Source organism: Prosopis cineraria, unplaced genomic scaffold, assembly GCF_029017545.1.
Source record: "Prosopis cineraria cultivar Desert tree isolate PC_DT_omini unplaced genomic scaffold, ASM2901754v1 PC5, whole genome shotgun sequence".
Classification (NCBI taxonomy): domain Eukaryota; kingdom Viridiplantae; phylum Streptophyta; class Magnoliopsida; order Fabales; family Fabaceae; genus Prosopis; species Prosopis cineraria.
In genome coordinates this window covers 31226596-31237041 of record NW_026555336.1, presented here as the reverse complement: position 1 = coordinate 31237041, position 10446 = coordinate 31226596, and the positions used below count along the sequence as shown (strand labels likewise).

Here is a 10446-nt window from a genome sequence, read left to right as displayed (position 1 = left end):
TATTTATTTTTAAATGAAACATCCCATTCAATAAAAGTAAATATGAAAAGATAATATTAATTTAAAAATGATTAATTAATTTATTGAGATAAAATTTAATTAAAAATGTTTCATATTTTTTCAATAGATATAAGGCCACAGACAAAGACAGGTTAAATATGAATAAAAGCAGCTCTTTTAATTTTTTATATGATTAAATGGATCTAAATTCCAAAAAATGTGCATAAACAAGACCTAACTTTTTTTTTTGGGTGAAAAGCTCATCCGATTAGTACCAATGCTTAATGATTTTTCATAATTTATACATAATTCTGTTTACAATAAATTTATTAATTCTTAATTCTTAATAATTTGATATAAATATATTGATTGATATTTTAGATTGAGATTAGCAAAATAAAAAAAAAAAGATTTGCATCAAAAAGAAAATCTGGCATCGGCAAAGAAGTACAATCCTGTTGGACTGCATTTCCGTGATAAGGATGGCCGAGTCCAAAGATGCTGACGTGGGCCCTTACCATTTGTTTTCATTTTCAGATAAAAATAATAATAAATTTATTTGCCAAAGACCCGAAGATACAGATATTAACCTTCACATCCCATCATTCGCGAGGCGATGAACCGATTGAAGCATAAAGCCTAAAAGGCAACATCCAATCCTTAACCCTAATGCTTGTGTGATAATCATTCCTGGTTTTTGATTTGATTGATTTGTTGGCTTCTTTAATTATGGCATCTGAGAGCGCTTCTCGATCTAGTTCCGCCGCCGATTCTTATGTTGGCAGTTTGATAAGCTTGACCTCCAAGAGTGAGATCAGATATGAAGGCATACTGTACAATATTAACACCGACGAGTCCAGTATTGGGCTCAGAAATGGTATTTCTTTTTAACTCTTGTGTGAATTTGTCGCTGATTTCATCTGGTTCCGATTCATTTTCAACTCAATTTGGGCTTGTCAGTTTGAGATCTTTGAAGTTATGGCTAATGTTTGTTTATCTTGCTCAGAATTATTTATTTCCTTTTCAAACCTGTTTTATGGCTAATGTTTCTGACCCTTGTCTGTGTGTTTTCTTTGGGGAAAAAAATTAGGGGGTCTAATTGTATTTCACTGGCATCACGGTTGCATTTTTTATGATGAGCTGATGGTCCCTGTGCGTGAATTTGAATCGGAATGCTTCTTGTCTACTGCCCTTCAGTCAGTTTTCTTTATTTTATGTTTTCTTTTGTTTGTGACTTAATGTTGGGAAATCTTTTTCCTGACTAATCTAGCTTCGGAGGGTTTTGGCATTGTGTTTCTTTTGGTTTTTGCATACTATTCTCACTGATCAGTGAATGATGAACTTGTGTATTTGTTGTTCACTCTCTTATCATTTTGTTCATCTCTGTTTGGTATTTGCTTATATGACTTGCTATAGTGGTAGGAATATGTTGTTAGTGATGTACATTAGAAAATGAAGGTGATGGCTAACTCCGCCCTTAAGAGTCCTTTCCTTAGCAGCAGCCACGAGGACTTGAATTTGAATCTTAACTTCACCAGAGTTAGGAGTGAAGAGGTTACCTCTAGTTCAGTCACTTTAGTGACCTGCACTAATGACGAAGGAACTGATTTTTATTTTTTTTTTAAGTTTAAATTGACGTTATTGTTTAGAGTTAGACTATTTTAATTATATTGAACTTGTTTTCCTTTCTGTTAGTGTATGAAATTGGAAGTTTATGAATTTCATTTGAAGTTCTTCCGTTCCTTCAGGTTTTTGCTCAGTCTCATAGGCAGCCATTTAAGAGAAATAAAATGCTTTCTTAGGAATAACTAATTCTGTGGGTTTTCTTGCCGTCTTCAATTATAATCAATCAAAACATGGGATATGCGATTTATTCATCACTTTGCTTCCATCATGAGAAGCATGAATAGTCCCACAAACATGTTGACATGACAACAAGCTGTCGGTTGGACTCTGTATTTGAAATGTCTGGATTTATGGGCTATATCTGTGCCAACAAGCTGTCAGTTGATTGACAACTGATGTTGTCATCATGCAGAAGCACCAGATATCTAGCTGCCAGAATTAAATTTGGGAAAAGAAACCTCTATGTATATAAGTTGATGCTTTGATAATGGAAAAAAATGAAAATGTTAATGGCTAATCATGTAGGTTGGCATGTTTTTCTGTTTGATTGTATATTTAGTGAGGCCTTCTGGTTCAGTGGACCACAATTGGTGTGTAACTTATGTGGGGGGATTTCTTTTAACAATTTGGATGATTCCTGCTCCAAACACTGTTGGCTTATTTCAAGACCCTCACGTCACTTGAGGCTTATTCATATGCTTAATGGTGTATACAGTTATTGTTGTCCACTGACTCTTTTGTGTTTGTGTGGCAGTGCGATCATTCGGAACAGAGGGGAGGAAAAAGGATGGTCCACAAATTCCTCCAGGAGACAAGGTGTATGAGTATATACTGTTTCGTGGGAGCGACATTAAGGTATCCCATGAGGAACACAACCAAATAATTTTTTTCTTCAAACTCATTATGCTTTTAGTTTTCTATAGGACATTCTGCTAATGGTGTTTGATGTTTTTATGGTAATTTTCCTTGAGAGGCATGCCATTCATGTCATTTCAATACTAGGTCATTTTAATGCAAATCCAGATGCTCTCTGTCTTTTTATAATCATTTTGTGACACAGGCTTCGTCTAGAAGTTAATTCTGCAGATTCTGAGCCTTTGATTATTTCTTCAGTATATTATCATGAGGCTCATCAGCTGATATATCTGCTATTCTTTTCCCACAGGATTTACAGGTTAAATCTTCTCCACCTGTACATCCTACTCCACCAATCAACAATGACCCAGCTATTATTCAGGTAAATGAGAGGTTTTTGACATACACAAGGCCAAAGTAACAAAGATGCCCCCTAATGTTATGAAATGGCTCTTGCAGTCTCACTATCCTCGCCCAGTCACCACATCTACCAGCTTACCTTCTTCAGGAAGTGGCCCTTTGAATGATCTTAATTCCCATACAAGTCAGCTTGGAATGCCTGGGACAAATTTTCCTGGGCCCTTGCCTTTGTATCAACCTGGAGGGAACCAGGGATCATGGGGAGCTTCACCGGCTGCCCCAAATGCAAATGGTGGTGGTCTTGCTATGCCAATGTATTGGCCAGGATATTATGGTGCCCCAAATGGCCTTCCTCATATACCCCAGCAGTCTTTGCTTCGACCACCTCCTGGCTTATCGATGCCTTCTTCAATGCAGCAGCCAATTCAGTATACCAATTTTAACGCCGCTCTGCCAACTGGATCTTCAACTTTGCCAGAACTCCCACTGTCTTTAGTCTCTGCAAGTTCTAGTTCCCCTATTGTAACATCTGCTTCTTTACCACAACCAAATCTGGCATCAACTTTACCACCAGTACCTTCTACTGCATTAGCTTCTGAAACCTTGCCCATATCAATGCCAAACAAGGCACCTACTATTTCGCTTGTAACAGCCACGCTTGCAGCTAACTTACCATCATTGACTCCTTTGGTCGCTTCCAGTCTAGATGTAAATGCTATAGTGCCACCAATCTCCAACAAACCTAATGCAGCTTCAAGTTCAAGCTTGCCGTATCAAACTGTATCCCAATTGACACCTGCCAATGTTGGGACAAATTCTGTCCGTGCAGAAACAACCACCCCTTCTCTGGTAACACCGGGTCAATTATTGCAGTCTGGACCAAGCATAGTTTCTCCATCTACTTCTGTGCAGACCTCCCATAAGGATGTTGAAGTGGTTGAGGTTTCATCAACGTCATCTCCAGATCTTACTGCGCCAGTTTCTGCTGAAAATCAACCCCCCATACTGCCATTGCCAGTGACCTCACGACCAACTCATAGGGTATTCTTCTTTTGCTCCTTATGACTTGTGCATACACAACTATATGCAGATAGAATTTGGTCTTGCATGTTCTTGTATGTTTGTATGCAATGGTAGACTGGAGAATTGTTACTGAGCTCCATTATCTTCTTGTCATCTTTGGCTACTTGATTAAACTGTCACTTAGAGCTAATATTTGGCAGGGTACTGTGTATTCTGTGAACTAGTGTCTGTTCAAATCGGTAATTTATGTTTTTTTTTCTTTAGTTTGGATAATCTCTCTTTTCTTCACTGTATTTTATCCTTCTGTTCCTTGGTTTGAATTTGAAGTAGGATTTGTCTGGATTGATTTCTTGTTTTTTTGCAAGCATAGTGACTGATATGTGCCACTTTCAATGCATATATTTTTAAACATTCTGACCTGTTTCATTCATATATAGAAATACAATATGACTGGATGAGCACTTTTATCACATCGAATTCTCTTCCCATCTCACCCTGTTTTAATTTCAAGGACTGACATTTTGGTTGCACTTTCTTCAGCCTAGTGGGTGTGCTCAAAGTTATCAGCATCATAGTTATGGTTACAGGGGTCGTGGAAGAGGAAGAGGAACTGGGGTATGCTGCTTGATCTACTTTTTAATTCTTTATAAATTGGGGATAACTGACCATACAAGTATCGAAATTAAAGCTTATTGGAATACTTGAAACTTCTAAGAGTGGGGGTTTCTTATTTTTTTTATTTGAGGTTTGACTCCTTCATCACTGTACCTTTGTCTAAGATGTGACTTTTTCCATTATTAGTGAATCAAAATTATGAACTGATGCTTACAGTATTTCTTGATGTGACTATATGAGATCTTTAATGGTTGAGCTACTTATGTGTTTCTTTCTCTTTAATGCTTGTTGAGCAATCCAGATGACATAAAGAGAGTTTACAAAAAACCTGCACTGGGGTTATTTCACTAATTTGAACTTTATTTGTTGGTTGAAATTGCTGATATTTGTGAGCCTGTACTATGATAGATGAGATTATAGAAGTTGAAACTAATGATATTGCAGGGTCCACGCCCAGTCACAAAATTTACTGAAGACTTTGATTTCACGGCAATGAATGAGAAGTTCAATAAGGATGAAGTATGGGGTCATCTTGGTAAAACCAACAAGTCACATTCAAAAGAAAAGGACGGGGAAGAAAATGTTAGCGATGTGGATGATGGTCAAGATGGTTACAATGGTGAAGAATCAAAAGTTGAGGTTAAGGTAGCATATCGTATTCAATATCTTGCATGCAACTTGAAGTTTGGTGGTTCGGTTTGTGTATTAAATCTTAAATATTAATTAATGGTCAGTGTTTCATTCTGCTTTTCATGATTTACGCAGGCTGTCTACAATAAGGATGATTTCTTCGACACACTCTCTTGCAACTCGCTTGACCATGATCAACATAATGGAAGGACTAGATATTCGGAACAAATTAAGATTGATACTGAGGTAAAAAGTTTATCTTGGTTTGGCATTTTTTTTGGGGAGAGTTTCAATTAAGGACCATGAATGAGACTTAATTACTGGTGGGCTCCAAAAAAATCTGAAATTTTTGTTTAGTCTAGTGAAATTAAAGTGGAAATAATTTCAACGGTGAAAAGATTAAATTACATTTCACTTGTTATGTAGAATCATTAGTTGTTAATTTCTTTACTTAATTTGTTAATTTATCGGTATGAATTGTAAATTACATCCGTTTGTCAAACAAGTCATGACATTAGTTATTAAATTATTAACTTTGCTTGTTATTGTAAATTACAATACAACAACAACAACAACAACAAGCCTTTATCCCACTAGGTGGGGTCGGCTACATGGATTGCAAGACGCCATTGTGCTCTATCATTTATTAAGCTTTTAGAAATATTATTAATTAAGAGATCACGTTCAACAACTTCCAAGAGTGTTCTCTTAGGCCTTCCTCTACCTCTCTTAATCGGACTCAAAGTTATATGTTCTACTCTTCTCACTGGTGCCTCCCTTGGTCTTCTTTGTACATGCCCAAACCATCTCAACCGATTTTCTACCATTTTTTCCTCAATAGGTGCCACCCTCACTTTTTCACGTATGTGCTCATTTCGAATTTTATCTTTACGTGTATGTCCGCACATCCATCGTAACATTCTCATCTCTGCTACTCCAACTTTATGCTCTTGCTGTCCCGTTAGAGCCCAGCATTCACTACTATATAACATTGCCGGTCTGATAGCAGTACGATAAAACTTAATAAATGATATCTATTAGTAAATTACAACTAATTTTAGTAAATTAACAAGTAAACATCAATTGTAAATTACAATATCTATTAGTAATTTACAACTAATTTTAGTAAATTAACAAGTAAAGTTAACAATTTAATAACTAGTATTGTTGATTGTGATTGAACAATTGATGTCAAATTTTGTATAATTATTGACATAAATTCATGTAATTTACAACTTTTATTATTAAATTAATAAGTGAGCCAAGAAAATTAACAACTAAGGATTTTGCATAACAAGTGAAGGGTAGATTGGTCTTTTCACTATTAAAATTATTTTCACTTTATTTCTCCTATGTTGAAGTTTCAAATTTTTTTGAGACCCACTAGTAATTAAGTCCCATCCATGGTCGTTAATTGAAATTTTCCCCATTTGTTTTTTCTTCTGGAGACACTGTTTGATATATTTTTCTCGTACATGTTGCAGACATTTGGTGATTTTATGAGGCATCGAGGTGGTCGAGGAGGCCGTGGTCTCTTACGTGGTGGTCGTTTTCGGGGCGGTTATTATGGGAGAGGATATGGTTATACACCAAGAGGAAGAGGACGTGGCATGTCAGGTCGTCCTTAGGTGTCTGTATGTGTTTGAGACCTCAAGTTTCGCGGGCAAAAGTCACTTGCTAAAGTAGCAAATTATCTCGAGGCTATGCTGCAATATCTGTTATATCTGGTTTCTGTTTTTTCCGCTCAATAAGTAGGACATTGTCTTATCTCTTCATTTGCCCACTTTTGTTAACCATGCCCTGAAGCATCTGGTTCGGTGGAAAGAATTTTACACCATTTTTATTTTAGCGAATCAAGAAGGTAAAAGATTAGACTAGTTTCTTTGGGATATACGTGTTGTTAAGAAATGTAAGCAAATCAGAGCAGACATATTTTGCATTGTAAATGCAAGGTCACCTTTTTTAGGCATGCGATTGACTTGTGACAATTTGGTTTCTTGTGTTATGCCTTGTATTAATGGAAAATTTATGAAGTGGGACATGTACGTGTATGCTTAGGTTTTGCAAATTTGTAACTTCCAATAACGCGTAATTCAATTACCCGAAGTTTGTAAATGACAAATTATGCGAAGTGACAGTTGATGATACTCGCTCAGGTCATATTTCATGTTGGTGCGAGAAAACTCTTTGTTAATGTATATGTATATATTTTCAATAAGCATACATTTAGAAACTTACTAAATTGTTAGAGAGAATTAATGAGTTTTAAATTTTTTTTTTTAATCTCTATAATAGGTAAGTAACTTGTACATTTTTGTTTTGGGTAAAAACCTGTAAAAAGGCTAGGGGAAGTATATGTAAATTTCCGGTCCTCTTTTTTTTTTTTTTTTAAATTTTGACTCTAATTAAATCTTGATCCTGCCATTGTGTCTTTGTAAGACTTTTAATCATTGTAACACATGTATTCCTTAACCTATTGCATTTGCATTCGAAGATATCGTGAGCATCTGAAAGCACTTTGATATCTGGTGTCATCACTATTCAAACTAAGAAATACAACAATTATTTGCCATATATGACTCAGCAATTTGCAGAACTTGTCATCATTATTTTCACCTTTCTGACTAATACATTTTCGAAGATTGGGACTTGAGTTTCTAACCCTTGCAAAATTCATATTTGCAAAAGCCACTGGATATAAGTCTAATAACAAAATCTAGCAAGTACATCTTGAAATTTGTGCAGGTAAATAGATAGATAGACAAATAGAAAGCTAGGTACTTCACTTGGAAATGCCAAGAAGGGGATCAATATATGGTGTGGGGATCAAACACAGATTATTTTTCCTTCTAGCTGTAGTGGCAAAAGTTTCAGTCATGTCTAAATCTTCTGGTTTCATCCCATTTGTGAGTTCCCAGTCAAAGTGGTACAATAAGCTAGCTAGAGGAAGCTCAATGCTTGCTAAACCAAATGAAATTCCTGGACACATTCTTCTTCCCGCTCCAAAAGGGATGTACTCAAAGTTTGTTCCTCTGAAATCAATATCAGAGTTTCCTTGGAACCTCTCTGGTATAAACCTCTCAGCATCATACCAGTAATTTGGATCTCTTCCAAGTGCCCATGCATTTATTATAACTTGAGTTTTGATGGGTATTTCATACCCATTAATCTGACATGTTTCTCTGCATTCTCTTGGGACCAATAAAGGAACTGGCGGGTGCAGCCTCAAAGTTTCTTTGATTACTGATTTTAAGTAACTAAGTTGTATCATGTCACTATCACCAATTACCTTCTTTCCTCTAAAAGCATTTCTAACCTCAGCTTGTGCCTTGTTCATCACTTTTGGATTTCTCATCATTTCTGACATGGCCCATTCTAATACTGTTGCTGAAGTATCAGTTCCACCACTAAACATATCCTGCAATAATTATGCAAGCAAAGATATCATTAGATTATCAAACCACATGCAGATCCAAGAAACTACCTTGTGTACTATGATAGACCAACATATATCGGTAAGTACTAAGTAGTACTAACCGAAATAACAGCTTTAATGTTGTCGGTTGTAATGGGGATGTCAAGACTTTCACTATGCTGAATTCTCAGAAGAACCTGAACAAGATTTTCTTCTCCCAAGGCACTCTGACCTGCTTCTGCTCTCATATACTTCTTTTGATTCTCCTGGAGAATATCCTCTAAAACCTTGTCAAATTTCTTGTGAATCTTCACTAGCTTTGCGTCCATTCCAATCATGAGATGAACAAGTTTCATTGAAGGAAACAAATCAGCAAACTGAAACCTGGCCAATTGTTCTAACGCTGTGTGGAGCAATTGCACAAGCTCTTCTCCATATTCACGCTCGTCTCCAAATGCTACCCTCCTAACTATAGAACTTGTTAAAGAGTAAACCTTGCTTGTAAGATCGAAAGCCGAACCTACTGATGATTGAATTGACTCGATCAGCTTAGATACCTGATAAAGATATATTGAAACTCACAAAATTTATTAAATATAGAAAATATGGATCTAATTATACTAGAATATATATATATATATATATAGATATCAGTACCTCATCTTGTCGTATACATGAGAAGGATTGAACTTTCTTGGCACTTAAGAGCTCAAGAGTACATATTTTTCTCATCTGTCTCCAGTAATCACCGTAAGGGGAAAAAGCAATATCAGTTGCTCCATAAGAAAGAATCTGAGCACTGAAAGTTTGAGGCCTCTGAACAAAGGCAAGATCATGGGTCTTCATGATCTCTTTAGCCAAATCAGGAGATGATATTATCACTGCAGAAATCTCACCAAGTTGAAGATGCATGAAAGGTCCGTGTTTGAGGGAAAGTTCTCGAAGGGCATGATGTGGAAGTGAATGGCTTGCTAGCTGGTGAAGGTTTCCCAGTATAGGAAGCTTCCATGGCCCTGGGATTTGGGTCTTTTTAGCTTTGTCTTTTGGCTTTGCGAGCCGAAGCAACAAGATCAGGAAGAGCAAGAGGAATGGAATAAGAAGTAAGAAAGAAAATTGGAATTCCATAAGGATTAGCTTCTAAAGTGTAAACTTGAAATTGATATATAGTTCAAACTACATTTCTGCGTGTCTAACAGAAATATCCAAACAAGTGAAGACTTTTGTTAAATTGCGGGGCCGCGTGGGGAGACTTTTATTGCGGAGACCAAACAAGCAAACTATTATATACTCCTTCGTTGAGAAATATAGGATATTTTTAATCAAATCTCACCTTCAATAAAGTAATTACTTACTTTTTAACTAACTTTATTTTTTTATATTTACCCCTATTAAACACTCTACAATGAATATAAAATCATTATTAATAGGGACACTTAAAAAAAAAGACAATGATTATACCTCAAAAGATTAAAAATATTTAATATTTTTTAACATTCAATTTTTTAAAAAATACTTTACATTTTTAAATGGAGGCAGTACATGTATTATTCTGATTGCTTTTTAGATGGTTTAAAAGTTGAATTAACTTGTCCTAAAGTTTTAAGTTCTATTTTCGAATATGTAATTTTGTTAAATAAATACATTAAAGGCATCCTGAGATGGTTATAAAACTGCCGTTGATGATAATGATTAATGAGAGCTCGAATTAGGTTGAGTGAAAGGGAAGAAAGAGACTGTTTTAAAGTGACAGGAAAAAAAAAACAGAGAGAGAGAGAGAGAGACAATTTTGAAAGGAAAGAATGCGGCCACTTTTTAGTTGATAGAGTGGTTGATAATAATTAATGACTTTTTAAGATCTATTTAACTGAATTATATTGATTAAGAAATTTGGTTAAAATTATTTGAGTATTTTGATTTTAAAA

General features: G+C 35.6%; 2 protein-coding genes across 2 annotated transcripts; one reads left to right on the top strand and one right to left on the bottom strand.

The window, feature by feature from the left end:
• Positions 1-575: 575 nt before the first annotated feature.
• Positions 576-7078, top strand: LOC129311627 (protein decapping 5-like). The gene is made up of 8 exons (XM_054954006.1): positions 576-877; positions 2381-2481; positions 2792-2863; positions 2941-3882; positions 4405-4479; positions 4924-5124; positions 5245-5355; positions 6594-7078. Exons 1-8 carry the CDS (start codon positions 730-732, stop codon positions 6735-6737), a joined length of 1794 nt encoding a protein of 597 aa, XP_054809981.1. The 5' UTR covers positions 576-729; the 3' UTR covers positions 6738-7078.
• A 572-nt stretch (positions 7079-7650) lies between these two features.
• On the bottom strand, positions 7651-9649 carry LOC129311937 (cytochrome P450 71D8-like). The gene is made up of 3 exons (XM_054954446.1): positions 9182-9649; positions 8647-9081; positions 7651-8527 (listed from the first exon to the last, which is right to left on the bottom strand). The coding sequence occupies exons 1-3, from the start codon at positions 9647-9649 to the stop codon at positions 7892-7894; spliced, it is 1539 nt and encodes a 512-aa protein (XP_054810421.1). The 3' UTR covers positions 7651-7891.
• Positions 9650-10446: the final 797 nt, after the last annotated feature.